At 44.7% G+C, this 14,613-nt stretch overlaps 1 protein-coding gene across 1 annotated transcript in view; it reads left to right on the top strand.

The window, feature by feature from the left end:
* Positions 1-7,404, top strand: part of LOC138963712 (uncharacterized) — a 13,244-nt gene extending 5,840 nt beyond the window's left edge. The window contains exons 3-5 of the mRNA XM_070335560.1: positions 3,710-3,858; positions 5,142-5,304; positions 6,906-7,404. Coding sequence (XP_070191661.1) covers positions 3,710-3,858; positions 5,142-5,304; positions 6,906-7,404 — 811 coding nt within the window. The remainder of the gene's footprint in view (positions 1-3,709; positions 3,859-5,141; positions 5,305-6,905) is intronic.
* Positions 7,405-14,613: the final 7,209 nt, after the last annotated feature.

Below are 14,613 nucleotides of genomic sequence, written 5' to 3' on the forward strand. Positions count from 1 at the left end.
TGATGTACTTTAGGACTTAAATGGTTAAGGTAAAACACAACTTATCAAACCCTGTGTTGCATACCTGGCAAGCAGTACGTCATATATATACGTCTGCAGCGCATGCTTTCCATAAAAACCAAACACTACTTCATTGATTAACGATCAAGAAACTGACAAAGACCCACCACTCTGCAGTCATTAGTGTTGAACTAAGCAAGCTCTCCCCGCTACAAAGTGGCAGGACAAAGACGTTGAGAGTTTGAACAACACATGCACAGGTTGAACAAGGCATCTCTACAGCACGTGACGGGGACACAATGACATCCATCATGACGTAATCCTCCCTGGGGAGTGAGCAAATCTGCCTGAAAGCAACGTCACTGAGACTAACCATGCGAAAAACTCGTGCAAAGCCAAGATTTTTTCCTTCAAAATGTGCTGTCGTAAACTGATGTGGAAACGTAAAATTCAATATGCATAACGCGGTTATAAACTTCAGACGTTGTTCCGGCCGTAATGTAGAAACGGATCGCTTTGATTCCATTTCATCCGGCTACCCTGGAGCCTGGAAATGGATTTACCTCCCCTGATGAGAAATGAAATGCGGTAATATTTCCAGTGATGTCCCCTGTTTTATGCCTGGGGATGACCCATTTGCACAATACCCTGCCTCTCTGGCGGTCCATTTCACTGTGGAATAGGGTCCATTTCACTGTGGAATGTGGTCCATATGACTGTGCAATCTGGTCCACTTTATCGTGGCATCGATATATGGCCTACACGATGATGATGAGGCTTTCTCTTTGATCCAGCAGGCTATTGTTTCTGGGCAATGGGCCGCTTTCAGATTCCCTGTCTTAAAGTTCCTTCCCAGTGCGCTTTTGTTGTGGCGCAAAGGTCGTGCGGTATTCTCGCCGTATTGATTGCTTGCACGACTTGCTTCACTGTGGGTGCTGCGTTCTGACATTTGTTTGTAGCCAACATTAGATGTAATTGGGCAATTTGATTTCCTCCTTTAACGCAAGCGACTTTTTGCTGCCCAATTTATGTGTGTGTGTGTGTGTGTGTGTGTGTGTGTGTGTGTGTATGCACGGTGTGTGTGTGTGTGTGTACGGTGTGTGTGTGTGTGTGTGCCAGTGTGTGTGTGTGTGTGTGTGTGTGTGTGTGTGTTTGTAGTGTGTGTTCTTTTAACAATTGCATAGCATCTTTTATTTCGAGCTTTGTCTCTGTCTCAAGCTATGTCGCTATTTCAGTGTCTCCGCCTTTCTGTGTAGTATTGCTTTTGTTGCCTATTCCTATCTTCGTGCAGTGTCTTGGTGTGCATGTACATTCACTGGATTTCCCCCGGTTATTATTGACAATACATAACATGACACAAGTCATAGTCAACAAGTAGGGCACAAAGCAAAAGCTTATTTTGTGTGACCCTAACAATACATTACACACATGTTGAGTTCTACTTTCGTCACTAGGTCCACCGTCACTCTCATTGCCTGCGTCTGTGCTGTTCTTCGCTCGCTTGTCCGACTTTAATAGTGGATGACAAACAAAACAAACGGGTTGCCCGTGCCATGGCGGGCTGCACAGAGCCCAAGCCCTTTGAGGGATGACATGGTGCGTTTGATATGTTACATTCCCAGTCCCACGTGACCGGGTTCTTGTGGCTATAATGCAGCTCTGCGCTTTGTTGCGGTCTGGGACTGTGCACTGTCAAAACACACGGCGTGGCATCATGCCAACGTGGAAGTCCGTCAGGGACCGTTTAGGGTGGTGGTGATGACCTGTTTTTGATCAGATGTGGGCAAAAAAAGGAAATTCCGTTGTGCAGAGAATTATGTTTGAAATAAGCGCGTTTAAGGGGCAGAAATTCTTGTGTAGGGGTTCGATGGGCGAGAGGTGGTCAGTGCTGAACAGGGCTGTTACAACTCAATGGTCATCTTGGTGTTAATTGCTGCAGAAAAGGCGACGACGAGGCAGAATGCACTGTCGACCAAGGGAGATGATCTGAGAGGGACATAGCACCAGGGTCAGCTTACCTCATAAGCAAAGTTTGCATAAGGCCTAAAAAAAAAAATAGGTGTGGTTACGGTAACCCGACCTACCCTATTTTTTGGGGCCGACCCTATAACTTTTTATTACATTTGTCAAAAAAATACCCCAAAAAAACGAGTAAACGAGTGCAGAAAACGCAATGAAAGCGAAAGCGCCCGAGTCGCACACTTATTTCCCTGTCAAGTAGGTTTAATTTGTACACATTAGAAAAAAAAGTTTAAAAAAAAAAAAGTGATTGCCTACCTTCCTACCCTATTTTTTTGGATATGTTACCGTAACCACACCTATTATTTTTTTGGGCCTAACAAGTAGCTGACGTTTTTACTGCACAATCGGCGAATAGCAGGTCGCTATGACATGCCCAGAGTTCAAAGCCAGACACTTGCTTAACCTCGCAAGACGGAAAACCACACCGAAACCTGACAGTTTCTATTTTCGAGACGGCAGGTTGAAGGAGGTCACCACGCCTCTGTCGCAGGGAGGAAGATCTACAGAACTAACCTTACGTCATAACACTGCAAGTCACTCGGGAAAAGACACCTTTCTCTGTTAAATACTTTGCTTGTTCCTGACAGGGATGGCAAGCTACAGGATCCTATGACGTGCCTTGAAGTCAACAGTGACTGTATCATAGAGAGCACGGCTCGCAAACAGCTGGACAGTGTGTTACAGTGTGTTACAGATTGTAACGCTGTGTGTAATGTTGTGGAACGCTGTGTGTAATGTTGTGCAACGTTGTGTGTTACAGTGTGTAACGCTGTGTGTAATGTTGTGTAACGCTGTGTGTTTCAGTGTGTAACGCTGTGTGTAATGTTGTGTAACGCTGTGTGTTACAGTGTGTAACGCTGTGTGTAATGTTGTGTAACGCTGTGTGTTTCAGTGTGTAACGCTGTGTGTAATGTTGTGTAACGCTGTGTGTTACAGTGTGTAACGCTGTGTGTAATGTTGTGTAACACTGTGTGTTACAGTGTGTAACGCTGTGTGTAATGTTGTGTAACGCTGTGTGTTACAGTGTGTAACGCTGTGTGTAATGTTGTGTAACACTGTGTGTTACAGTGTGTAACGCTGTGTGTAATGTTGTGTAACGCTGTGTGTTTCAGTGTGTAACGCTGTGTGTAATGTTGTGTAACGCTGTGTGTTACAATGTGTAACGCTGTGTGTTACAGTAAGTGACGCTGTGTGTAATGTTGTGTAACGCTGTGTGTTACAGTGTGTAACGCTGTGTATAATGTTGTGTAACGCTGTGTGTTACGGTGTGTGTTACAGTGTGTGTAATGTTGTGTAACGCTGTGTGTAATGTTGTGTAACGCTGTGTGTAATGTTGTGTAACGCTGTGTATAATGTTGTGTAACGCTGTGTGTTACGGTGTGTGTTACAGTGTGTGTAATGTTGTGTAACGCTGTGTGTAATGTTGTGTAACGCTGTGTGTAATGTTGTGTAACGCTGTGTTCCAGTGTGTAACGCTGTGTGTAAATTAATGTTGTGTAACGCTGTGTTCCAGTGTGTAACGCTGTGTGTAATGTTGTGTAACGCTGTGTTACAGTGTGTAACGCTGTGTGTAATGTTGTGTAACGCTGTGTGTTACAGTGTGTAACGATGTGTGTAATGTTGTGTAACGCTGTGTGTTACAGTGTGTAACGCTGTGTGTAATGTTGTGTAACGCTGTGTGTTACAGGGAGGGCAAGCTACAGGACTCCATGACGTGCCTGGAAGAGGTGTACAACGACTGTGCTGCAGAGAGCAAGGCTCGCAACCAGCTGGACTTGATGCTGGACGTGGGCAAGTGGCGCAGTGGGATGGAGCGACTGTGTGACAACATTGAATGTGAGTGACCCGCACGTGCTGTGCGCTACGTTCAGCAACTTTTGCATGTAATGATATACGTCTTCGTAGCTATTTCCCCCCCCCCCCCCCCCGCCACCCGTACATGAAATGATACATGTTTTCGAGAAACAACATCTGACTCTGCGTCCCACTGATACCATGACATGAATTATATTTGTACACCGAGTCCACTTGTCCGGCCATTTGTGTGCGATAAAAAGGTTGTAACACTGGAAGGTTGTTCCACTGAAAGGTTGTTCCACTGAAAGGTCATTACACTGAAAGGTCATTCTGCTTCTTGTTCTACGAGCAATACATTCAACACAGCTTTGTTCTGATACACAGATACTGCTGTCCAGGCACACTGCCCAGTGTATTTCAGACCTGACACTGACCAGTGTATTTCAGACCTGACACTGCCCAGTGTATTTCAGACCTGACACTGACCAGTGTATTTCAGACCTGACACTGACCAGTGTATTTCAGACCTGACACTGACCAGTGTATTTCAGACCTGACACTGACCAGTGTATTTCAGACCTGACACTGACCAGTGTATTTCAGACCTGACACTGCCCAGTGTATTTCAGACCTGACACTGACCAGTGTATTTCAGACCTGACACTGACCAGTGTATTTCAGACCTGACACTGCCCAGTGTATTTCAGACCTGACACTGACCAGTGTATTTCAGACCTGACACTGACCAGTGTATTTCAGACCTGACACTGCCCAGTGTATTTCAGACCTGACACTGACCAGTGTATTTCAGACCTGACACTGCCCAGTGTATTTCAGACCTGACACTGACCAGTGTATTTCAGACCTGACACTGACCAGTGTATTTCAGACCTGACACTGACCAGTGTATTTCAGACCTGACACTGACCAGTGTATTTCAGACCTGACACTGACCAGTGTATTTCAGACCTGACACTGACCAGTGTATTTCAGACCTGACACTGCCCAGTGTATTTCAGACCTGACACTGACCAGTGTATTTCAGACCTGACACTGACCAGTAAATTTCAGACCTGACACTGACCAGTGTATTTCAGACCTGACACTGCCCAGTGTATTTCAGACCTGACACTGACCAGTGTATTTCAGACCTGACACTGCCCAGTGTATTTCAGACCTGACAGTGACCAGTGTATTTCAGACCTGACAGTGACCTGTGTATTTCAGACCTGACACTGACCAAGACCTGACAGTGACCAGTGTATTTCAGACCTGACAGTGACCAGTGTATTTCAGACCTGACACTGCCCAGTGTATTTCAGACCTGCGGCGGCACGAGGACTGCACGGACCTGATCGCCACGGAGTCCAGTCATTGCATCCAGCAGGAGAGTCGCAACTTCCAGGAGCAGTCCGGCAAGGTCATCACGCAAGCCGTGGAGCAAGGCAGGACTGGGCAGAAAGACCTCATGGAGCTGGGCTGCAGGTATGGGATGGGTGGATGGATGGATTGATGGATGGATAGGTGGGTGGATTGATGGATGGGTGGATGGATGGATGGGTAGGGCGGGTAGATGGATGTATGTATGTATGGATGGATGTATGGATGGATGGATGGATGAATGGGTGGGTGGGTAGGGCGGGTAGATGGATATATGTACAAGGGATGGGGTGGATGGATGTCAGGTATGGGATGGGGTGGGTGGATGTCAGGTATGGGATGCGGTGGGTGGATGTCAGGTATGGGATGGGGTGGGTGGATGTCAGGTATGGGATGGGGTGGGTGGATGTCAGGTATGGGATGGGGTGGGTGGATGTCAGGTATGGGATGGGGTGGGTGGATGTCAGGTATGGGATGGGGTGGGTGGATGTCAGGTATGGGATGGGGTGGGTGGATGTCAGGTATGGGATGGGGTGGGTGGATGTCAGGTATGGGATGGGGTGGGTGGATGTCAGGTATGGGATGGGGTGGATGGATGTCAGGTATGCGATGGGGTGGGTGGATGTCAAGTATGCGATGGGGTGGGTGGATGTCAAGTATGGGATGGGGTGGGTGGATGTCAGGTATGGGATGGGGTGGATGGATGTCAGGTATGGGATGGGGTGGGTGGATGTCAGGTATGGGATGGGGTGGGTGGATGTCAGGTATGGGATGGGGTGGGTGGATGTCAGGTATTGGATGGGGTGGGTGGATGCCAGGTATGGGATGGGGTGGATGGATGTCAGGTATGGGATGGGGTGGATGGATGTCAGGTATGGGATGGGGTGGATGGATGTCAGGTATGGGATGGGGTGGATGGATGTCAGGTATGGGATGGGGTGGATGGATGTCAGGTATGGGATGGGGTGGATGGATGTCAGGTATGGGATGGGGTGGATGGATGTCAGGTATAGGATGGGGTGGATGGATGTCAGGTATGGGATGGGGTGGATGGATGTCAGGAATGGGACATGCAGCAAGGCAGCACGTGGTAGCAGGACCTCATATAGCTGGGCTGCACGTGTGCACTTAGTGGATGGACGGACGGAAGGACAGACGGTAAGATGGAAGGACAGACTGTAAGATGGAAGGACAGACTGTAAGATGGAAGGACAGACGGTAAGATGGAACGATAGACGAGCAAGGAAAGAGAGAGGGTTGCATATACTGACGGACAAACCGAGTGGTATCTCTATGTTCGTACTTGATTACGTTGTGGGCAGGTTCGCGAGCGACGTGATCTGATACTTTCTGTAACCGTGTGCCGAAACACTACGATCACCTCGGGAAGCGAAGTGCAATCAAACAGGATTGAAAATGTTAGGGCTAATTTCTTAGCCCTATAAAAACTGTTATGCAAACCCGAAGGTTTCCATGAACATACAGACAATCGGAAACCACCAGACCCCATCACAAACAGAATTCTACAATCCACTGGTGTTGACTTTTAAAGGCCAACAACTCGGGTGCAGAGTCTGCTGTGAAAGGAGCGGTAGCCTCCCCTGTCACACTTCAAAGAGAGAAAAAAATGTGTCCACAAAACGCTTGTCTCGCTGGGACAGGGGTTGTAGCATTAGACACAATACATGTGTATTTGATATGTGCAGGTTTGCTGGCGACGTGATCTGGTGTTTCAAGGAGCCCCTGGACCGCGAACCGTCGTGTCCCTGCAAGTACCGCCAGCTGATCGTGGACCTCGTGGCGCAGTCCATGCCGCCATTCTGCAAGATCGACGCCGATTACTACTACTACTACTCCTACGGGGACTGTGTGGCGGCGGAGGGGGACGAAGAGGGGGAGGGGGAGGGGGAGGGGGGAGAGGGGTCGGCCCCGATGCAGGAAGGGTACAGCGTGGCTGACAACGCCAAGGTCAAGACCTTCAACTACAACCTGCCCCAGCACCAGGACCGCAAGGTGAAGGACAAGATGGGGGTCCGCATCCTGAGACAGCCTCACCTAGGACAGGACCCGGAGGTCAACATGAAGCACGTGCAGGACTCGGCCGGTCAGTCGCAGCATGGGGGCGCGACCTTCACCTGTCCCGTAGCGGGGGTGACCTTCACCCTGGCGCTCCTTGCAGCCTACTGTACGCCGACCTTACACTAGTCGGGTCAAGGACAACTTGTGTGTGCATGTGTCAGTGTGAATGTCTTTTTTTGACGAGAGGGGTTGGCATACTATACGCCAACCTTACACTAGTCGGGTCAAGGTCAACTGTATGCGTGCCAGTCGGGTCAAGGTCAACTGTATGCGTGCCAGTGTCAATGTCTTTTTCTCTTTTCTTTTTCTATGGGAGGGGTTGGCCTACTGTACGCCTCTCTTTCACTAGTTCGATCAAGTCGGCCTACTGTACGCCTCTCTTTCACTAGTTCGATCAAGTCGGCCTACTGTACGCCTCTCTTTCACTAGTTCGATCAAGTCGGCCTACTGTACGCCTCTCTTTCACTAGTTCGATCAAGTCGGCCTACTGTACGCCTCTCTTTCACTAGTTCGATCAAGTCGGCCTACTGTACGCCTCTCTTTCACTAGTTCGATCAAGTCGGCCTACTGTACGCCTCTCTTTCACTAGTTCGATCAAGTCGGCCTACTGTACGCCTCTCTTACACTAGTTCGATCAAGTCGGCCTACTGTACGCCTCTCTTTCACTAGTTCGATCAAGTCGGCCTACTGTACGCCTCTCTTTCACTAGTTCGATCAAGTCGGCCTACTGTACGCCTCTCTTTCACTAGTTCGATCAAGTCGGCCTACTGTACGCCTCTCTTTCACTAGTTCGATCAAGTCGACCTACTGTACGCCTCTCTTTCACTAGTTCGATCAAGTCGGCCTACTGTACGCCTCTCTTACACTAGTTCGATCAAGTCGGCCTACTGTACGCCTCTCTTACACTAGTTCGATCAAGTCGGCCTACTGTACGCCTCTCTTTCACTAGTTCGATCAAGTCGGCCTACTGTACGCCTCTCTTTCACTAGTTCGATCAAGTCAACATTAGTGTGTGACAGCGCGAATGTCATTTTTCTTTTTTCTTTTTTCGATGGGAGGTGTTGGGGGATGGTGGGAGGTGTCTTTCAGTGTTTTCACGCCATCATGTCAATATGTATATACAATATTTCGCTGCTTTACAAGTAGCAGTGTTGTATGGACTTTGATGGGCAAATGTCAGATCATTTCCTTTACATTATTTGTTCCGCTTTTCTGTGAATGTCTTTGAATGTTTTCAATGTTTTCTCAGGTGTTCTAAATGTAAGGTATTTGGCGGGGGGGGGGGGGGGGGGGGTTGATGATGAAACCCCGCAGCTTGGAACACGTGACACTCGGGTCTGCTGTGCATTGTTTGCACAATCTGCTTGTACTCTTTTTATGACTGTGTTTGTTGGTGGGTTTGGCCCTTATTGTTTGTTGGTGGGTTTGGCCCTTATTGTTTGTTGGTGGGTTTGACCCTTATTGTGTGTTGGTGGGTTTGGCCCTTATTGTTTGTTGGTGGGTTTGGCCCTTATTGTTTGTTGGTGGGTTTGACCCTTATTGTGTGTTGGTGGGTTTGGCCCTTATTGTTTGTTGGTGGGTTTGGCCCTTATTGTTTGTTGGTGGGTTTGACCCTTATTGTGTGTTGGTGGGTTTGGCCCTTATTGTTTGTTGGTGGGTTTGGCCCTTATTGTTTGTTGGTGGGTTTGACCCTTATTGTGTGTTGGTGGGTTTGGCCCTTATTGTGTGTTGGTGGGTTTGGCCCTTATTGTGTGTTGGTGGGTTTGGCCCTTATTGTTTGTTGGTGGGTTTGGCCCTTATTGTTTGTTGGTGGGTTTGACCCTTATTGTGTGTTGGTGGGTTTGGCCCTTATTGTTTGTTGGTGGGTTTGACCCTTATTGTTTGTTGGTGGGTTTGACCCTTATTGTGTGTTGGTGGGTTTGGCCCTTATTGTTTGTTGGTGGGTTTGGCCCTTATTGTTTGTTGGTGGGTTTGGCCCTTATTGTGTGTTGGTGGGTTTGGCCCTTATTGTTTGTTGGTGGGTTTGACCCTTATTGTGTGTTGGTGGGTTTGGCCCTTATTGTGTGTTGGTGGGTTTGGCCCTTATTGTGTGTTGGTGGGTTTGGCCCTTATTGTTTGTTGGTGGGTTTGGCCCTTATTGTGTGTTGGTGGGTTTGGCCCTTATTGTTTGTTGGTGGGTTTGGCCCTTATTGTGTGTTGGTGGGTTTGGCCCTTATTGTTTGTTGGTGGGTTTGGCCCTTATTGTTTCTGTTTGTGTTTGTGTGTGTTCATGTGCGTCCTATTTGTGCACTGAGATTGGTGCTGTAGCGACACAAAGAAGATACACACTGAGATTGGTGCTGTAGCGACACGAAGAAGATACACACTGAGATTGGTGCTGTAGCGACACGAAGAAGATACACACTGAGATTGGTGCTGTAGCGACACAAAGAAGATACACACTGAGATTGGTGCTGTAGCGACACGAAGAAGATACACACTGAGATTGGTGCTGTAGCGACACGAAGAAGATACACACTGAGATTGGTGATGTAGTGACACAAAGAAGAACAAGAACAAGAACAAGAACAATTCTTTATTTTACGAGGGTAATAGAGTAAGCAGTGATCTGCTTTTTTACATCTGGCCCTCGCCCTAAAGAGGGACTAGTCTAAAATTGCTAAAGAATAAGCAAGTAAAGAAAACAAACTACTGCTACATGATTATAATAGAAATGAAAGTAAGAACATATCATCAATTTACATACAATACATTGCTTAAATGAAAAATGTAAGTTCATTTGACATGAGTCAAGAATTATAGAGTAGATTGCACTGACGCAACAACGTTGTAAGTGCCATGCCCATTGACATACACTGCATTCGAAAGAATCAGTGTATATAAAAATAATAATACATTGTTAAAAAGCACCGGTTGTTGGTTTTAACAACCATTCTAGCGACAACAGATGTTTATTTATACTTCATGAGATAAGACGTATATCTGGTCTTAAAAACGTTTGTGCTGCTAGTTTGCCGTAGGATTGTCGGAAGAGTGTTCCAGAGACTGCTACCTGAATAGACTAAACTAGATTTGAATAGGTCAATCCTAGGCAGAGGCATGTTCAGTCTCATCAATTGGCGTGAAGTTTTTAACGTGAATTTGGAAAATATGGTTTGAGGTACACATCCATGAATAATTTTATGCATAAGGGTACCTTTATTATAACTTAGCCTTGCCTTCAGAGGAAGAATGCCTAAGTTCATGTAGTCGAACTCAGATAGGGTTGTTTTCTTTAATAAGACTACTTTAAGCGCTCGTTTATGTAATCTAATTAGTGGTTTGAATGAATTTTCACTTGCCGAGTCCCACAAGGTAGACGCGTAGTCAATAACAGACTGAATATGAGCATTAAAGAATAATTTCCTGGCTTCCAAATTCAGAAAGTGCTTGATTCTAGATAATAGATAGACCTTCTTGGACACTTGTTTAGACAGTTGTTCGATGTGGTGTGACCAAGACAGGTTGTTATCAATGGTCACTCCCAAAACTTTATGATGGTCGACTTTTTCAACAAGTTTATTATTAACCGTTAGATCGTGAAATATTGAGGTTATGTTCTGGCGTTTTTGCCTAGTTGTTATTATCATGCTTTTTGTTTTTTGGGGGTTAAGGGACATGTGATTTAGCTCAGTCCATTCACTCAACTGGTTTAAACTTTCTTGCAGTGTTTCTGATAAACGACTTAAATTTGTGTTACTAGAATGTATGGTTGTGTCATCTGCAAAAAGTTCACATAAATTCTCAATGTGAAGGGGAAGGTCATTTATGTATATAGAGAAGAGGAGAGGGCCTAAAACTGACCCTTGTGGTACGCCATATCGTACATCCTGCATACTTGATGCTGAGGCGTTTGCGTATACAGCCTGTTGCCTGTCAATAAGAAAAGAAGTTATAAGTTCAACAGAATCAATCCCGAGTCCATACAATGTGAGTTTCCTCAGTAACAACTTGTGATCAATTACATCAAAAGCTTTGGCAAAATCGACAAAAACAGCTCCACAAAATTCATTATCGTTGATCTTTTCCAACCACTGATCAACAAGAGAGACTAAGGCAGTGTGACAGGAGTGATGAGCTCTAAATCCAGACTGGTTAGGGTGAAATAATTGATTGAGGTCAAAGTGCGATAATAGGTGTTTGTTTATATGTCGTTCCAGTGGTTTTGATAATACTGACAGTATAGAAATCGGCCTGTAATTTGAGGGGTCTTTCTTTTCGCCAGATTTAAACAGAGGAATGATTTTAGCCTGCTTGAGGGCTATTGGAAAATAGTTTTTTTTTAAACAGAGATTATAAATGTAAGATACACACTGAGATTGGTGCTGTAGCGACACAAAGAAGATACACACTGAGATTGGTGCTGTAGCGACACGAAGAAGATACACACTGAGATTGGTGATGTAGCGACACAAAGAAGATACACACTGAGATTGGTGCTGTAGCGACACGAAGAAGATACAAGGACAAAAAGACAAAATATCGTTGACAAAAAACAGTTTTACACCAACATGCTTAACTATACATTACTTAACTATACATTACTTAACTATACATTACTTAACTATACATTACTTAACTATACATTACTTAACTATACATTACTTAACTATACATTACTTAACTATACATTACTTAACTATACATTACTTAACTATACATTACTTAACTATACATTACTTAACTATACATTACTTAACTATACATTACTTAACTCTACATTACTTGCTGGTATATTGTTTCCTCTGCATGTGTCACTTTTATTCGAATTTTAATCTTAACTAATTAAACTGGAATTGACTACTTATATTTTGCAGCACGTAAACATTCCTTAGCATACAGTGTTAGTTAATGTACATGATGACACACGACTTAAAACTTATAGCTGTTGTTGTTGTTGTTGTTGCTGTTGTTGTTGTTGTTGTTGTTGTTGTTGTTGTTGTTGTTGTTGTTGTTGTTGTTGTTGTTGTTGTTGTTGTTGTTGTTGTTGATGTTTTATGTGTTTATGCTGACTGTCTACTGTTGTGTACTTTACCAGCAGAACACAATTTCTTTGCATATATTATTTATCACTTTAAATATTATTCATTACGTTAGATATGTACAACTTCAGATACTATTCATAACGTCTTATGTTATTTATAACGTTAGATATGATGTACAACGTCAGATGTTATTTATAACGTCAAATATAATGTGCAACAATTACACCCGATGCTGCAGTGTAACTATGGAGACAGCGCAAAGTACATAGTATCCCGAGACGATATATGCCTGCTACCAATACTCTACAGCATCTCTTCTTTTTCTTTTACAACACCAGATATTATTTTAAAAGTCAGATATAATAGAAATGTCCAATATTATTCATAGAGTGAGAAATCTGATTTCTAGCTACCGTCTATTCTGCCTGACATACTGCTGATCAAAGGACTGACACTTTATCACAACTAACTTCAGGGCAATCCGATTTTGTGTGTTTGGTTTTTCCCTTGGATTAGGGTTGGGTGTAAACAGAACGGCGCTAATCATGTTGTGCAGTATCGAGGTGAATAAAACACGTGACGTGACGCGACCAATCAGCGTTGGTGCGTTGCTCCAATCAACAGACTCCGTATCAACCTATCGGCTATGTACTGAGTGTGTTATTATTTTATATTGTCAGTTAAGTTGTCATTCACAAAGTGTTTTTGATGTTGCATTACATTATACACGTTCTAGTCATTGCAGTATACAGGTTGCTATGGAGATCAAGAATGGACCAATTGTATGTGAGGGAGAGGCTTCTAAAATTACGCCGGGGTACAGAGGCTGGCTAGGCGGGCGGAGGGGGGGGGGGGGGATTTAGCAGTTGAAATGGGTCTCTTCTTGAGAAAAAAGGTACCGGGTAAGGGGGGGAGGGGAGGCTGCGGCTCCAGCCCCCCCCCCACCCCCCTAGATCCAGCCGTGGATATATATTGTGTTTGATGAGTTGTATTTGGCGAGGCCTTCACACACAGGTGAGGGGCCGCTGTTGTAAGCTCAAGACTGTATCATTGTAAGGGGGTCAGATACCTGGCGATGTCTTCACACACAGCCGAGGGGCCGCTGTTGGAAGCTGAAGACCGTATTAGTGGAAGGGGGTCAGATACCTGGATATATTATGTGGGAACTGTGTCTACAACTTGTACATATCTTATTCTTCGTTTGTTCGTCTTTCATTCTCTCAGCGTGTGTATCTACTTTTGTTTACGTGTATGGATATAATGCGTTTAAGGTACTTAGTGTAAACATAATATGTGACCCTCCACCACGGAATGAGTCGCATGTCACCTCGCGCGGTTTCGCGCTAAGCTTAATATAAGTCCGGGGGGTGACTGGTAACAGTGTGAGGGTCACCTTAGTCACAGGCTTATAACTCGAAAAGTGTTTGCTCTTTTCTAAAACGGGTTTCACCACTGGATAGAGCATTAGGAAAATGTAACAAATATGAAAATCATGCTGAGGTGACATGCGACTCATTCCGTGGTGGAGGGTCACATAAATTATGTATATTTATTCCTGGATGTTTTTCTACTTGCTTCTAATAATATTATTGTCAACCTGTTTCTGGTTTGGCGTACGGATGTGTATGTGAATGTGCTTATATATGTGTTTTTGTTGTTGTTGTTTTACTGAATGATATGGTTAGTTATTTCCTTGATAGTTTGGCGACATGAAAAGCTATATCATGGTTTGACCTGACATGAAAAGCTATCATGATTTGACTTGACATGAAAAGCTATCATGATTTGACTTGACATGAAAAGCTATCATGATTTGACTTGACGAGATCTTCCATATTTTCCTTCTGTGTTTATTGCTATGCTCAACATATGGAATGATTTAATTGTTATATTATATATTATGTTTTGTCTATTTCGTCTGTGAATGCTGGTCTATTTGATCAGACAAAGAGAGTGAGGCATTGTTCTCTAGGCCGTTTCCCTTGTTATAGTGAATGTTTAGCTTAATGTTCAGTTCAGAGTTGTAAAATCAAGCACTCTGAGCGACGGACGGAAGAGTTTCCCCATCGCACATTCTGCTGTCAGTGGCTCCTTTGTCTTGATGCGAGAATAGTTGGTTTGTATCCCATGACCTGCCTCTTTGTCTCTTACCTGAGGAGGTGGTTATTCAGCGTATTACATGGGTATTTTTATGATAATCGGGGCACTACTTTCGTTGTTAATCAATATCGGTGGGAACAAAAAAATATATTCCTCTCTAAACACGATTCATCGCCTTTCTAAAACGTACTGCTTTGAAACACCTTTATTA

The sequence above is a fragment of the Littorina saxatilis genome, linkage group LG4 (assembly GCF_037325665.1).
Source record: "Littorina saxatilis isolate snail1 linkage group LG4, US_GU_Lsax_2.0, whole genome shotgun sequence".
Classification (NCBI taxonomy): Eukaryota; Metazoa; Mollusca; class Gastropoda; order Littorinimorpha; family Littorinidae; genus Littorina; species Littorina saxatilis.